This window comes from Ursus arctos, unplaced genomic scaffold (assembly GCF_023065955.2).
Source record: "Ursus arctos isolate Adak ecotype North America unplaced genomic scaffold, UrsArc2.0 scaffold_1, whole genome shotgun sequence".
Lineage (NCBI taxonomy): Eukaryota > Metazoa > Chordata > Mammalia > Carnivora > Ursidae > Ursus > Ursus arctos.
The window spans coordinates 73,128,031-73,144,852 of NW_026622763.1; the positions used below are offsets into that span (position 1 = coordinate 73,128,031).

The window sequence follows — 16,822 nt, forward strand, 5'->3', positions numbered from 1 at the left end:
ATTATGTAAAAAAGTACAGTTCTCCATCTCCCCATCTTAAGTAATATTGACATTCTAGGAAGAGGTTTATCCTGTGATCCTCTGTACTCCCTAGCACAAGGCTGCACACCCCCAGGGTACTTGGATCCTGGTTTGAGAAGCACAAGCTTAAAGGATTCTCAGGAATGGTTTACTTGTCTGGACATGTGCTCTGACACATTCATTTCAGCTACATATGACATTGACATTTCTGTAAATGTGAGGAAAGGTAACATTCCGTTTTAGTATTTTTGGTCCATGTGTCATTTTTGGCATTAAAGAGCCTAGAGATAGGCCTGGGACCACATCCGAGAACTGGAGAGCCCATATAGAAGCTCTCATTCATGAGCATTATGTCTCCAAAACAAATCTCAGCCTGTTCATTTTTCCCATCTCTACCATCATCTCTCTGTGGGTCAATGCAACAGCCTCTTAATAGCACCCCCCTTCCACTCTTGCCCTCTCTGATCCACTTCCCAAAATGAGGCCAAAGAGGTTCTCTTAAAAATGCAGATTGGAAAAAAAAAAAATGCAGATTGGGTTGTAATTCCCTCTTTAAATCTTCAATGAATGACTTGGAATAAAAATCCTGGTAGGATGGTAAAAAAAGAAAAAAAAATCAATCCTGGCAGGATGGCAACTTGGTTAAAAGCCCACACTTCACCTAGGTGCCCCCCTGCCTCACTTTCTAGTTGCATGAGCATGGGCACATTTTTAAATATTTCTGTGCCTCAGCTTCCTCATCTATAAAAGGGGAATAGAATAATTATACCAACCTCATCGGGTTGCTGTGGGGTTAAATGAGGTGAAAACTGTAAAGTGCTTAGAGCAATGCTGGTAGATGGTAAGTACAAATACACGTTAGCTCTTGTTGCATTATTTTAAGACCGGCTGCTGCTTACCTCTTCTCCCTTGTCTGGAGCCATTCTCTCTTCATACCCTGCTCCAACGACATAGACTTTTTCCCTGTTCCTCTTTCCTGCCCTAAGGTTTTTGAATATCTGGGAGTGTTTCTTCTGCCCAGAAGGGTCTACCTCTGGCTCCTGAATGCTGGCTTTCCGTCTCAGTGTGACTGGCGCCTCATCCGACGGGTCCTCCTGACCCCTCCTTACAATATCATGTTGGGTAATGCCACAACACTTCTCTCAGTTTTGAAATTAGACATAAATGTTTCCATACCCATTACTGCCTGACTGCCTTATGCCACATGGCCAGCTTTTTGAGAGTAGGGAAGATGTCCATTTTGCTCATCGTAAACCCAGTGCCTGGCATAGGGCCTGGCATATACATATATGTGAAGTGAATTAATATATGTTTCTTTGTCAGTACTCTGCCCCAATCTTCACTTTGATACAGCTTGCCTGCTAGCTCCACACAAGCATTTTTATAGGGGCGAAGAGATCAAAATGAATTTAAGTCTAAAAATTCATAAAAAATCAAAATGTAGCGTTAAGATGTGGGTATACTAAAGATGGGAAGAGACTATTCTCTGACAATGATGGGGGGCATTTATAGGCTAGCAAAGTATGGGGATCTCATGGGTATGTGTGTGTGTGTGTGTGTGTGTGTGTGTGTGTGTGTGTTTTATACTAGCTGGCAAAACTGCTCATCTCAGCCCATGCCAACTGCCCACTGGATCTCTACACATTCTGGTAAAATAAAGTGTTTTTTTTTGTTGGTTCAACTGGGGAAGCCTGTTGTAGGCGCTCCTGGGACCGTTCGGAGGCTTTTACCCTATAGTGCAAGCCCCTTCGGCATATGTAGTGATTCCAGCAGAGGACCAGTTTGGTGAGGGCCCAGCAATGCTGGAGAAGGTCAGATACTGGAGGCTAATTGCAGTGGGAACCCTCAGGCTGCAAGAACAGCAAGAGGGCCACTAGGTGCCTCTCCTATGCGGCTTTTCAAAACAGAAAAGGCTTTGAGAGTGCGTGGGAAAGGGCACTGAAAAAGAATTCACAGCCTCACAACCTCTCCACCGTGACCCCACCAAAGGAGAAAACTTTAAAAGTTTTGTTCCTCCTCTCCGTTTCTAGAGGAAGATATTTTATAAAATGAGATTTGTGGAGTAATGTATTTAAATGCCTGTGCAATGTCTGGTTTTGTACTTCTATTTCTCGTGATAGGCTGACTTCTGACAATATTTTGGAAGAGGATGGAAGCAAGACAAAACAAAATACGCATTGTCCCCCATGTGCTTTAGCTGTCAGGCATCAAATATCCCAGAACAAAGCCACCAATTCAGCCCTGCTTCCTCTGACTTGCTTCTCACAGTGACACAGGCATGGGTCACAATTTTCCCTCGGCAGCTTCCCTGTGTACTTGTAGGGAAGTCCCAAGTGACACACCCAGTTGCCAGACCCCACAGACCGTGGTGGCTCGTTAGGGCCTTGGCATGGCCCGTAATGTAAAATGTCTAATGAGATATTCCAGAGCTGCTGAGAGGGAGAGATTCTCCCCTGGGCTCTCTAAATAGCTTCTGAGGCTTTGCAAACAAAAGCCCTACAGAGCCTCTGGCTGGCAACTGCTGGGGCTAATTTTATTTTCACGAGGCGAGGCCCAAGGCAGGGACGCCTGAAAGGGATTTTGAAAGGAGTATTTTTCGTTTTTCCTTCAGCAGTTAGTCACAAACCAAAATTTGAAATGGCTCCAACTTAGACTTTTTGGAAGGAAGAGAAGGAGAAAGAGGAGAGAGAAAGAGAAATGCATGAAGTGTGGACTGACCTCTAAGAAGGTGCTCCATACAGAAAGTGCTGTAGCTGTGCACGATACGCCGCCCCAAAGAGAATGACCAGCAGGAAATAAGCTCTGGCCGTGGGAGAGGCACCGTGGAGTCATTTTGTCCATACTAATCTTACTACATTTTCACCGCAGTAAAGTAGGGAATATTTTTATTCGCCTTTTAGGAAAATGTGGCTCAGTAAACTCCCTAGCTTCTCCAGATCACCGAGCTAAGTAGAGGACATGAGATTTAAACCCTGGCCTGTCTGATTCTAAAGTCCATCTTCTTATTAGATTTTGCTGTTTCCGTAAAAGGCTAATTTGGAAGAAGTTTCTAATAACCCAAAGTACTTAGGAATATCTTTCGAGCACCTGCTATGGGCTGTGTGTTGTGGGCCATATTTCTGGGTGTTCCAATGAGCTAGACGCTTACTCTTGGTTTCTAGTTAGAAGAACCTATTGGACCATGATTCTCGATAATTTTAAGTAATTACCCAAAGTCTTTAGTTCTGTTAAAGTATCATTGATTTAATGATAGGCTGATTTTCTTTTTTTGATTTTTAAAAAGTTTTTATTTAAATTCTAGTTAAACATATAGTATAATATTGTTTGCAGGAGTAGAATTTTGTGAGTTATCATTACATATAACACCCAGTGCTTATCATAACAAATGCTCTCCTTTATACCCATCACCCATTTAGACCATCCCCTGTGCACCTCTCCTCCAGCAACCCTCAGTTTGTTCTCTGTAGTTGAGAGTCTCATGGGGCGCTGGGTGGCTCAGTCAGTTAAGCGTCTGCCTTTGGCTTAGGTCATGATGTCAGGGTCCTGAGACCAAGCCTGCATCAGCCTCCCTGCTCAGTGGGGAGTCTGCTTCTCCCTCTCTCTCAGCACCCCCACCCCCTGCTCATGCTCTCTTTCTCTCAAATAAACAGATAAAATCTTGTAAAAAAAAGTCTCTTATGATTTGCCTCCCCCCCTTTTTTACTCCTTGCCCTATGTTCATCTGTTTTGTTTCTTAAATTCTACATGAGTGAAATCATATGGCATTTGTCTTTCTCTAACTTATTTTGCTTAGCATGATACACTCTAGCTCCATCTGACATTGTTGCAAAAGGCAAGATTTCATTCTTTTTGATGGTTGGGTAATATTCCATTGTATATATACACCACATCTTTATTCATCAGTTGATGGACATTTGGGCTCCTTCCCTAATTTGGCTATTGTTGATAATGCTGCTGTAAACATCGGGGTTCATGTGTCCCTTCAAACAGTATTTTTGTATCCTTTGGGAAATACCTAGTAGTGCAATTGCTGGATTGTAGGGTAGTTCTATTTCTAACTTTTCGAGGCACCTCCATACTGAATGATAGTCTGATTTAATGGTAATAAGTAATATTGAGATCTCGTCTTATTTGCTTTTTTGTTCTTTCCTCTAACCTCATTGAGGTAATTAATTATCCTGGTTTTCATAGCCTTCACCCTTCCTAATTTATTTTTCAAGTCTCCTAACTATGAATTTTTCTTTTCTTTTAGCACTAATCTTTTTTTAAAAACACTTTCCCTAGAAAGTAATTTTTGGAAAATTTTGTTTGTTTTTGTGATAGACATGAATGATTACATATCCTATTGTAACTAAAAGAGGAAAGCTAGGAGAAGTTGAAAGATAAAGGGAGACAGAAATAAATAGAGTCAATATCATTTCTGAAGCAAAGATTACTTTTCTATACAAATTTTAGAGTCAGATATAGACTGGAGTACATAAGAGATAGTGTCCAAAATTGGGATACTGCATAAATTTGGATATTAACTGTCAAATGTAATTATAATCTTCCTAACTGAGCTGTTATAATACATCTTATGTGGAAAATCCTAATCAATCATACAGTGTTTTGTCTATTCCTGACAGTTACAACCCAACAGCAAACATTACATGACAATTCTACCACACATGATGGTTAAACTTGCATCTATCTATCTATCTGTCTGTCTGTCTATCAATCAATCATCACAGTCTCTTTATTATGATTCACAGTGGGAATCTGTGCCCAGCCTCTGGGATCTTCAGCTCCTTCAGGAGTGAAGTCTGAGCCATGGGGAGGAGCATGCAGCTGTAGTGATGGGACGACAGGGTTTGAGGATGTTTCCCTCAGCTTGCTGTGAAGTTACTTTCCACAAAAAAAAACATAGGAATGGGGGCGCCTGGGTGGCTCAGTCGGTAAGCGTCTGCCTTCGGCTCAGGGCGTGTTCCCGGCGTTATGGGATGGAGCCTCGCATCAGGCTCCTCCACTGAGCCTGCTTCTTCCTCTCCCACTCCCCCTGCTTGTGTTCCCTCTCTCTCTGGCTGTCTCTCTGTCATATAAATAAATAAATAAATAAATAAATAAATAAATAAATAAAATCTTAAAAAAAAAAAAAAAAAAGAACATAGGAATGGCATGAGAGACCAGAGGGCATTGGATCCTCCAGTTACTTAGTGTTCTCGGAGCCCCCCCACCCCCAAGCCTGTGTTTGGCTGGGAGACGATCATAGGCCATCTCTTCAAGGAGGTTAAGCTTGAAGGCCTTTGTTTCACATGGATATGGAAAGGCCTTGCTGCTTGTACCTTGATGTTCTCATCTATGGTCATGCCAACCCATGCTGTACAAACTGGAATGTGATTGGGCTTATTAGTCACTGGCCCAGACCAGATGTGACACACTGTCCAAAATCATTAGGGCATGTGGCTCAGAGGTAAGAAGGTTTTCCTTAGTGCTAGTTGGGTCTCGTGGAAATTCTGTCACCTGTTTATTTTCTTTCCTTTCAAGGTTGCCAAAAGCAGTGGCAGCGGGAAAGCACAATGGTTAAGCTTTTAAATTAAAGCTACATAGCTGTGTAGTAATTGGAATCTAATTCCAAGTGAATAATACCTGTTCTTTTAGCCACAGATCTTGAGAGGCAAAAACATTTCCACCAACTCTGGCACAGGTCAAATTCTTTAGTTATCAGTATATCATTATATAAAACTTACCTTTAGATGTTTCCCAGCACACAAAAGAATCAATTAAAGACAAGCCTTGTTTATAATAAAATGTAGTTAACTCCAGCCAATCAGCATCAAGTGTACTAATGACAGATCCTTTTCTTGTTACTTTCATTGATAGGATGCCTTCCTGATAGGTCCAGCAGGTTGATTCATCATCAAAAACATTGAATACTGTATACAACTTGTTATCTGGGGATAGGTGTTCAGAAAGAAGGAAAAGTATTTGTTTATTCATTTATTGAAAAGATTCCCAACAATTTTTTTATTACTCATGTATTTCAAGCAAACAGATAAGCATAGAGAATAATAAAATTACCTATCACTCAGCTTTATTAAATGTTAACCTTGTGCCATGTTTCCTTTAGACTTTTTTCCAGAAAGTGAGATATGGATGTAGTTGAGGCTCACTTTGTAGTCTTCCCTAATCCAGTTCTCCAGAAATAGCTACTATAATGATTTGGCGTTTATTATTCTCATTCAAACTTTTACTCTTTTAATGAACATTTATATACCCATTAATAAATACTATGTTTTTCAGTTTAAAAAACTTTTAAAGCAATATGATACTATATATATGCATCTATGATAGTGTATATATGCATCTATAAATTGATTTTTATAAAAGATTTTATTTATTTATTTGAGAGAGAGAGAGCAAGCAAAGTGGTGGTGGGGGGGAGCAGACGGAGGGCTGAGCAGGGAGCCCGACGTTGGCAGGGGGGCTTGATCCCAGGAGCCCAAGATCATGACCTGAGCCAAAAGCAGATGCTTAATCAACTGAGCCACCCAGACGCCTCTATAAATGGATTTTGTAATGCTTTAAATGGAATTAATACATGTAGACCTTATTCATTTAAAGTGCTATGTAATATTCCAGTTTATTACTCTCCTGTTAATACATTGTTTCCAAAATTTTGTTATTATAAGCATTATTCATGTCTCACATGTGAGAGTGACTCTAGAATATATATTTAGACATAGAACTGCTGGGTCATATCTTCTAGTTTTCCATAAGTTGGCAAATTCTTAACTGGGGGAGTGGTCTATGGACCCACCTATATAGTTACATTTAGGAAGCCTAACACCACTTGGGGGTACGTATGTTGTGTGCATTTTTAAAGAAGATTTTATGTATGTATGTATGTATGTATGTATGTATGTATGTATGTATTTATTTAGAGAGTGCTCGAGTTGGGGGAGGGGCAGAGGGAGAGGAAGAGAGAATCTCCAGCAGACTCTATGCTGAGTGTGGAGCCAAATGCAGGGTTTGATCTCATGACCCTGAGATCATGACCTGAGCTGAAACCAAGAGTCAGATGCTCAACAAACTGAGCCACTCAGGTGTCCCATGTGCATTTTTCTGAATTGAGTCTCCATGGATTTCACCAGATTCTCCGAGAGGTCTTTTATATGTGTCTCCCCCAACCTCATGCTGCCACCATCCCACCCCTGCACACAAAGTTAAGAACTATTGCCATAGACAAATTATTAAGAAGTATATGATTTAAACTATTTAGAAAGTGGAGTATAGGGGCACCTGGCTGGCTCAGTCTACTAAGTGTCTGATTCTTTTTTTTTTTTTTTAAATATTTTATTTATTTATTCGACAGAGATAGAGACAGCCAGCGAGAGAGGGAACACAAGCAGGGGGAGTGGGAGAGGAAGAAGCAGGCTCATAGCAGAGGAGCTTGACGTGGGGCTCGATCCCATAACGCCGGGATCACGCCCTGAGCCGAAGGCAGACGCTCAACCGCTGTGCCACCCAGGCGCCCCTACTAAGTGTCTGATTCTTGATTTCAGCTCAGGTCACAATCTCAGGGTCGTGAGATCAAGCCCTGGGTTGGGTTCTGCACTGGAAATGGAGCCTGCTTAAGATTCTCTCTCTGCCCCTCCACCGGCCCTCTAAAAAATTTTTTAAAAATTAAAAAAAAAAATAGAATCTGGATTTGGAACTTAAAAGGACTGGAAATAAACACTGATCTAATCAAGGTTATGGGAACCAGCAGGAATTTAAAGGTAGCATTGCATGGAAGATAGCAAATAGGTCTCTGACCATAGCTCCAACAACTCTTTTGTTCCTCAAATGTTTACACTGAAGGAAAATCAGCATGGTTGTTAGCTAGGGAGCTGGTGAAAAAATGGGAGGGTGGTGGTGGTGAGGAGGGGTGAGATGATAAATTAGAAAATGCTCCTGGTTCGTTCTTTAAAAGATTGTGCTGATCATGGTCAAGTGGGTCTCTGCCACCTCGAGAATGTTGAGCACATCTCACTACAACCTAGAAAGCCCACGTGTGTGCTGTGTGTTACACCAGAGTGTGCGGCTTCAGCTCTAACACGAACCAAGGGATCAGTCAATAGCAGCTAACCTAATACAGAATTTATTCTATGGCAGGCCCTGGACTAAGTGTCTTGTCTTTTAGCTACTTCTCACAACAACCCCCTTTCTATGAAGAAATTGAGGCAGTCTGACTCCTGAGCTCTTAATTCTGAGGTATGCATCATCTTTGACTTTCTCTGGTAGTGCTTTTTAAAGCATGCCTACAAAGGTAGCAGAAACTCTGAGACAGACAAAATACATGAAAAAGTAGTCTCAATTTCTTGGGAAGATTTGCGAGTTGGCAAAGTAGAATAAAACTGATGTTTAAAGTTATTTTAGGATGTAGGCACTATTGTTATAATAATTGTTTCATCATGATGTGCATTTTCATATTCTAATTGATGATCAAAGAAAGCCAATTAACTTCAAAGACAAAAACCGTCCATGAAATGGGAAAGGCCAAAACTAAAATTCTCACGCACTGTTTTTAAAAACAAACATAAATCAGGGGCGCCTGGGTGGCTCAGCCATTAAGTGTCTGCCTTCGGCTCAGGGCGTGATCCTGGCGTTATGGGATCGAGCCCCACATCAGGCTCCTCCGCTGGGAGACTGCTTCTTCCTCTCCCACTCCCCCTGCTTGTGTTCCCTCTCTCGCTGGCTCTCTCTCTCTGTCAAATAAATAAATAAAATCTCAAAAAAATAAAAACAAACATAAATCAGAACAGCTTTCTATATTTATAGAATCACTTTCTGTATACACACACAGCCTCCGTCTTATAGGGGAGTTGGTGAATGACTAAATGGAAACTAATTTTCAAAACAAAATTCCCTTATGTGGATGGCATTGTATGACCATGCCAGGGACAACTGTTTGAAGAACTGCCCTACTTTATTTTTGGCTATAATTATTTCAAAAATATCAGTACAAGTTTATATTAGTTTATTCAGTCTTTATAATCTTTAGAAATTTACTCTGCCTCATATTTCTAAAAAAAAAATCAAAAACTTGTTTTTGCTAAATTTAAACTAATATACTATTTCTACTAATCTTGTCTATTACCTTCTCCCTTTCTGGATTTAGAGTAACTGGGGCTGCCGTCTTGGTCCATTTGACACTGTCCACTTTCATGATGAAGTTCTTCCTCAATTCCACTCTCAGATGATTGCCCACTTAATGTCCCTTCATTCCAGCTTTTACAGTTTTCCTCTGAAGTGTGTCTCCCAGGCAGTGTTGATTCTGTATCTCCATCGTGGTTGGTTCCGTTGCAGAATTTAAGTGGTGGATAAGGCTGTGATATGAATCCAACAAATTTCATTCCTCTCTTAGCAGCTATATTAATCTGAAAAGGGATTGTAGAACAAAATGTAAAATTCATTTACATTGATTACTTTATCAATTAACCTACAGGCTTATTAAGGAAATCCATAAGAAGAAGTAAATTGACCACAAACCAAAAACCCATTCATACACTAAGTAATAACCTCTAATAAAGCAGTACTCCTAAGACTATGTCACACTATTATTGTGACTTCTTCAAACAGAACGCACTTAAAAAATTACGAGAATAAGAATCATGTTTTTCTTCAAAAGGTTACTATTTGGGAAGAACTAATAATTCTATAACATGATTTTTTCAGACTTGTTAACAATGGTCTCTCCCATTGAGGCAAAATTAAAAACTATTCCAAGAAATCCTCAAAAATGACATTACTAAATACATCTTAATTAACAAAGAAGGAACATCAATTTAAAAGCAAAAACATACAGCACTGTTTGCTTGATGTGGGTAAAGAAAAATGTTATAAGTCTAATTCTTGACAAATGTGTACTTATAAATGTACTTATAATGTACTTATAATACTTATAATGTACTTATAATTCTCAGGAAGCTTTCACATATGCTTATATCTTGATGCTATTGTCTCCTATCGGGCCAAATGCACATGATTAGATTCAATCATGTAAGTTACAGAATAGGATTCAGAAGCACATAATATAATGCCAGTGAAATAATTTGAGACCTTGACAGTGGTGATTTTCATGCTCGGCACCTTCCCCTTTCTCTGCTTTTGGTTCATTTCTTTGTTCTTTTGGTATCCATGTTTTTCTCCTCTGTTGAACTGGCAGTTCTTTTGAGGGCTAGGACTGTGTCTTAATCATTTTTGTATTGCACTATTTTGTACCTGTGGGTGTTCTGTATTTGTTAAATAAGTAAAAATGAAGAAATAGCAACATCTTTTATTTGGTCCCTGTTTTAAACATTTAAATTAAATGATTTTTTTAAAGACTTATTTATCTGATAGAGAGAGAGAATGTGCAAGTGGGGGGAGGGGCAGAGGGAAGAGGGAGAGAGAGAATCATCAAGAGGATTCCTTGCTGGGTGAGGAGCCCAATGTGGGGCTTGATCTCACTACCCTGAGATTACGACCTGAGCCAAAACCAAGAGTCAGAGGTTTAACCTACTGAGTCACCAAGGTGCCCCTAAATTAAATGTTTTAAGTGTTACCTGGGAGGGAGAAAAGACTTATGATGGAGGTTACAAATGCAAGCACCTATGGTTAGAAATGGAATAAATGAAAAGGGCCAGAAATAACTGGGGCAAAACCAGACAGCAATGCCCCTCAAAGGGGACAACAGTCACTCAGCTCCAGCCAATGAGGAGAATTCTGAACAGGACAGAGTTGTGGGTGTGTGGAGTTAAAACAGAGGATGACACTGATGCAATATCATTTACTCCTGTAAATGAACATATTGAGGTTGTAACAATGCGTGAAGCCTTAAAAGTAACCACAAATCGTCCTTTATATCAGATGTCCTGGAGAGGAGAGGGAGGTGGTAAGGAGGCATGGTATTCTGCAAGTGGGAATGGGTAAATTTATTGTCAGTTCTTTCTCTAGGCCTATTAGTTGATTTGGGTGAAAAAGCGCAGAAGGCTTTTTCTATTTTCTATTACTAGAAAGTTTGATCCGGAAAAGTCTGGTAACAAATAGAGTGTTAAAGTTTTTTCCATTTTTTTAAGTTGGAAGACTGATGTTTTTTAAATGTTATTTAAAAACCCTGGGAAAAACACTTATAAACCTAATTTTAAAAGTAGAGCAAATATTGACATAATGTTAAAATGACTTAAAATCTAGCTATTTAACAATAAACTCTTTATGTAAGACAGCTGTTCCAAAATACCATTTGGCATTCATCTATTGCTCTTGTTCATACATGGGGCAATGTTCAAATAGTTCACGTGCTGTTTCCTGAAGTTTTTCTCTTCATGAAATAACCCCATTACTCTAATTGCTGAAATAACAGTACTTTCCTGTTTAAATAGATCTTTAACTGTGTCCAGGAAGTTAAATGCAAAACAAGGGCTCTGATGGTGATCTGTTAAGACTAAATTAGTAGTTACATTTTTGTTTCAAAAGAAATTTTTTTGGAGTGGATTTATTCCCAGAAAAACAAATTGAAATTTCTAAGAATAGTAGTAGTAAACAGTATGTGTAGCTTGTTTATAAAGATCTAGTCTCAAGGACTGTTCCTGAAAACCTTATTGAATGGTGACTTTATACCTAAAAGGGAAATGTCATTAGCAGCTATAACTGGCTATACACAAAATTATGGACAGACATGGCCATTTAAAGATTGGCAACAATAATAGAAACAGTGAACAAATTTTACAGCTTCTTACTTGAAATGCCTTAGATTTTTGGCTGTATTCGTTTAAATAAAACCTAAAACCTTACAAATATGTCAATGCAGCTAAGAACAAATTTCACTTAAAATCCCGTCAATTTAGAATACTTGTGAGTGTACAGTTTTTCTTGGTTTTAATCAATATGTATATGCAGTGTTCAATTTTTCATTTAAGTTTCAATTAAGTTATATTGTATAGACTTTTCTAGCTCAACAGTCAATATAGTTGTTATTATGTTCAGTCCCCATAAACTGTTACATTGTATGGATGCACCATTGCTGCTTCCTCAGTTTTCCAATTATTGAGAATCTGGCCCCTTATTCACTGTTTATTAAACTACCTTTGTATAAAAATGACTTTTTCCCTTTTCTTTCTTTTATAAAAAGATTTATTTATTTATTTAAGAGAGAGAGAGCGTGCAGACACATGGTGGGGGGGGTTGGGGAGGTGGGGGTGGAGGAGTCAGAGGAAGAAGGAGAGAAGCAGACTCCCCGCTGAGCACGAAGCCCCACCTGGGGCTCCATCCCAAGACCCTGAGATCATGACCTGAGCTAAAATCAAGAGTTGGATGCTTAAATGACTGAGCCACCCAGGCACCCCAAGTTTTTCCCTTTTCAGTTAGTTTCTTGGAATAGATTCTAATAGAAGAATTAAAATGGGATTTATGATTTTTATGACCAGACTGATATTCAGAAACACTACTAATTCATTACGATGCCAATTGCAATATATGAATGTTTTCTTAAAGCTCTTCCAACACTGGATTTAATATCTGCAATTTAATTTCTCAGTTATTATTGGTAAGGTATTAATTCTATTTTATTTAAAAAATTATTAGTTAGGTTGAACCTTTTTCCAAGTGTCTATTGTTTGAGTTTCCTTTTGTATTTTGCTGTCCCTGGATTCTGGACTGGACATTACTTTCACGCATTTGTATTCATTTCCTATATATTCTAAATGAAGCTCCCATAGGACACATTTGTTGGGGATTCTTCCCTGCCATTCTTTTTTTAAAGCTTAATTTTCCTAGTATATAAGTTATATTTATATATTCAAACTCCTCAACCTATTCATAATTGAGTATGTCTACTCACTATACTCTTTAATTTTCTTCTGGACTTTTTATAGGTAAAAAAAAATTACCCCTTTATCTCATTTGAAATGTGTGGAGTCTATTTTCTATAGAACAATTGTTCATTTTCCCAGCAGCACTTACGAAGTGATGGTTGTTCCCCCATTTTATTTCATTAGGTTTGTTACCAAACTTCTTAGATGTGTGTAAATTTATTTCTGGCATTTCCATTCTGTTTCACTGGCCTGTATTTCTGTTTCTTTTTTTTTTTTTTTTTAAAGATTTATCCATTTATTTGACAGAGACAGACAGCCAGCGAGAGAGGGAACACAAGCAGGGGGAGTGGGAGAGGAAGAAGCAGGCTCCCAGCAGAGGAGCCTGATGTGGGGCTCGATCCCATAACGCCAGGATCATGCCCTGAGCTGAAGGCAGACGCCTAAGGACTGCGCCACCCAGGCGCCCCTGTATTTCTGTTTCTAACTCTACAATTTGGTAAGTGTGCTTCAGTATGTTTTAACCTTTGGTAGAAGAAGGCACTCACCATTTCCCTATTCTTTTTAAAGTGAGAAAGGAAATTGATGAAGAAATACCAAATATTTCTTGATATCACATGAAAAAATGTATACATTTAGTACCTTTTCTATCAGTTCTTTTGCTATGTCATTTGTTTGTGTCTCATAAGTTAAAGGACATTCCTCAATCACAAGCCTTGGGCGTCTTTGTCCACTGGCTACTGCCGAATGCTTCGGGCTGTAACAGAGAATAATATTCATGGTTGGGAGTCAATTGATCATTTTCAGCTAATATGCTCATGTAAAAACGAGGGAGCAACTCATAAATAAGTTCAAGACAATCTTTTTTTTTTCAAGCCTAATGGTTGTCCTGTTAGGTAAAAATACCAGAAGAACAGAGTAACTTCTATTAATTTATTTTTTTTTAGTTTAAACCTCTATTAATTTAATTTCTAATTTAATATGGAAGAAAAAAATTGATCAGTCATTTTAATAAAAGCTGTGAGAAATGATTTTAGATCACTGTTACACCTCATTTTTGTACAAAAGCACAAGTAAAGGTCCTATTTAAATGCAAATAAATATCATCCTGTCTTTTTCCTATTTTTCTTTCCTGATCTTTACCTCTTGCTTATTCTTAGCTTTGTCAGAGCACTGCTAAGTCCACTGGAAGTTATGCTAAAGGAGGAAAAATAATTTATACATGGTTTACAAGATTTGTAATTAGGATATAAGTGTTGCTACCATGAGATAAAATGGCGTGTTTATTTAGTAACGCTTGGAATACTGGATGAGGTTCCATCTCATGGTGAAAGCTGGGGCCCATACAAACCCTCTCAGACACCTGTAAGTTGGCAATTACTCACTAGCAAGGCAGTGTCCCTTAAAAGCACAACTGGAATTTTTAAAAGTCCTTATTTTTTGTTTTGTTGTTTTTTAGTTTTCTTGTTTACTCTCTTCTTATTTCATTTTTCTTTCCTTGCTTAGCCCTTTTCTAGTTAAAGTGATCAAATATTAGTCCATCACTAAAAAGAGAAAACAGTTTTTACCCTGGTCTTTGAGATGGTTTGATATAGTTCAAGAGTTGCGTAAAAAAAATTGATGTGTTAAAGACATTGGTTTGGTTATTTTCATTCTTCATTGAAAAGGGCAACTGTATTTTGAAAACTATCAAACTTACAAGCTAGGCTGGCAAAATGGTTGTAGTATTGTTTGGGAAAGCAGCTACTAAAAAAAAGTGAAAAAAATAAACTAAAATGGATGGTTTTTACATCTTATATTTTTGGAAAAAGCTGATAAGAAATCTACCCGATTTGTGAGAACTTGGCAGTTAGGTCTTTCTGCTGTAAAAGTTTTAGAAGGGAGAGATAGTTTCTGTTGTCACTATAAATAAAATAACACAGGACAGTTTAAAAAAAACAAAAACACTCAGTGAAAGTGGACTTTGTTGGTCCAGTTAGCTCTTTTAGCTCAGTGACAGGACCTGTAGCTGACGGCTACTCCCTCATCTGCTAAAGCTTCTAGGTACTTCTTGAGTCTATTTTCCTTTTCCTTTCTTCACCGACATCCTCACCTAGGACCCATTTGTTTGCAAGGGGCTAAAATCAATGAGGAGCTTTAAAAGAAAGGGGGTCTAAGTTTCTTTCTCTCAATTCAGGTTCAGCTACTGGAGATTGTGCTCTAAAGCAAACCCCCTAATTACCCTTTATTCCCCATCACTACATTCAAATTTTCTTTTCTTTTAGCCAAAGAAAACTGTCTCAACAGCTTCCTAGTCTGTTTCCTTGAGAACCAGGCTTACCTTAATTTTAAGCGCAATAGCACTACTCTGTACAGGTAACTGGCAGGTAGGTGTTTCCGCTGCCCCGCAGGTTGTATAACAGGATGAATAGCCCCAACAATATATCCTTTAAGATAGTAGTCTTCCACTTTTGTTACTATATCTGGAATTGAATTTATCTTGATGACTTCTGGGTTTGGCGAAGCTGAAATAGCAAATGCAATGAGAAATTTGCATTTATAAAATGTTATTTTATAAAACATTATTTCTATGTGTGATTATACTGATGAATGGGAAGCGTATTCATATGATTTAATCTCAAATAAAGTTACACTAACATATATTATAACTAAATTAATTTCAGGAAAAAGCAAAAGTAACCTTGTAAACTGGTAGATGTGTAATATTACCAGTATGTTTTAAAGTAGAAATGCCTTATATACATTTTTCAATGAAAACAGCTTTATTTTTTAAGATTTCATTTGAGTGACTGTATTCCATTAATAGATACTGAAGACACACATAAGAGAAACAATATTAAGTTGAAGAGCTAGTTGTTTTTACAATTCTGAACAGGATAAGATGCATAATTTTTTAATATAAAATCATACAAATCTAAAAATTACAAGTGGGTGTAATGTTATTTGTTAAGCAGAAATTGTCAAGTGCTTTCTTCTTTCTATCACTTACGTTTAACACCCAGTGCTCATCCCAACAAGTGCTCTCCTTAATGCCCATCACCCACTTAGCGCACTCCCCCACCTTCCTCCCCTCCAGCAAGCCTCAGTTTGTTCTCTTAACTATAAAGTCTCTTATGGTTTGCCTTCCTCTCTGTTTTTATTTTTCCTTCCCTTCTCCTATGTTCATCTGTTTTGTTTCTTAAATTCCACATGAATGAAATCAGATGATATTTGTCTTTCTCTGACTGACTTTGTTCACTTAGCATAATACTAATTTCAATACTTATAGAAATGCTTGAGGAAAGGAATTGAAAAAGTAAAGGTATCCAGAAGGTCTTTTTTTTTTTTTTTTTTTTTAGAACGAAGGACAGAGAGAAAAAGAATGGGGGGAGGGGCAGAAGGTGAGAGAGAATCTCCAGCAGGCTCCGCGCCCAGCACAGAGCCTGACATGGGGCTCCATCACACTACCCTGAGATCATGACCTCAGCTGAAATCAAGAGTCAGATGCTTAGCTGATTGAGCTACCCAGGTGCCCCAGAAGTTCTTTTTTAATAAGTAAAATTCCTAAATGTAGAGGAACTTGAAATGCAAAATTGATAGGCAGTTGAATTACCCCTTTGAAGGAGGGCAAATCTGTAGAAACTATAGAGCAGTACAATGTGTACGGTTTTTAGTAAAAAGGAAAAGGGTGTGTTATTTGGGAAAATGTTCTTTATGTTCAAGCAGAATTAATTTAAAAAAACAACTTTTCTGTAACAATATTCCTTGTTTTCTAGAAGACAATCAAGAATTAATACCTTGAAACAACCTGCAATTTGATTATCTTGAGTAACAAAACATGAAATTAATTCCAGGTAGGGGCCATGCTGGCTGTTGGCCTTCTGTCAGTTTGGTCAGTGGTGTCCAGCAAAACACTGCTGCTAATTGCCTGAACACAGGAAGGAGGTTAAGAAGCAGACAAAGAAGAAGGGTCAGAGGAAATCCCCACCTCCTCTTACACTAATATCCACGTG

General features: G+C 38.4%; 1 protein-coding gene and 1 non-coding gene across 3 annotated transcripts in view; one reads left to right on the forward strand and one right to left on the reverse strand.

The window, feature by feature from the left end:
- LOC113250623 (uncharacterized) overlaps positions 1 to 16,822 on the forward strand; it is an 87,366-nt gene that overhangs the window by 46,011 nt on the left and 24,533 nt on the right. The gene's annotated exons all lie outside the window — the stretch shown is intronic.
- Positions 1 to 16,822, reverse strand: part of RFTN2 (raftlin family member 2) — a 66,525-nt gene that overhangs the window by 32,690 nt on the left and 17,013 nt on the right. For both annotated transcript variants that reach the window (XM_026492253.4, XM_048213999.2), the window contains 4 exons: positions 15,151 to 15,334; positions 13,473 to 13,587; positions 9,140 to 9,419; positions 5,748 to 5,951 (listed from right to left, as the gene is read on the reverse strand). In XM_026492253.4, coding sequence (XP_026348038.1) covers positions 5,748 to 5,951; positions 9,140 to 9,419; positions 13,473 to 13,587; positions 15,151 to 15,334 — 783 coding nt within the window. The remainder of the gene's footprint in view (positions 1 to 5,747; positions 5,952 to 9,139; positions 9,420 to 13,472; positions 13,588 to 15,150; positions 15,335 to 16,822) is intronic.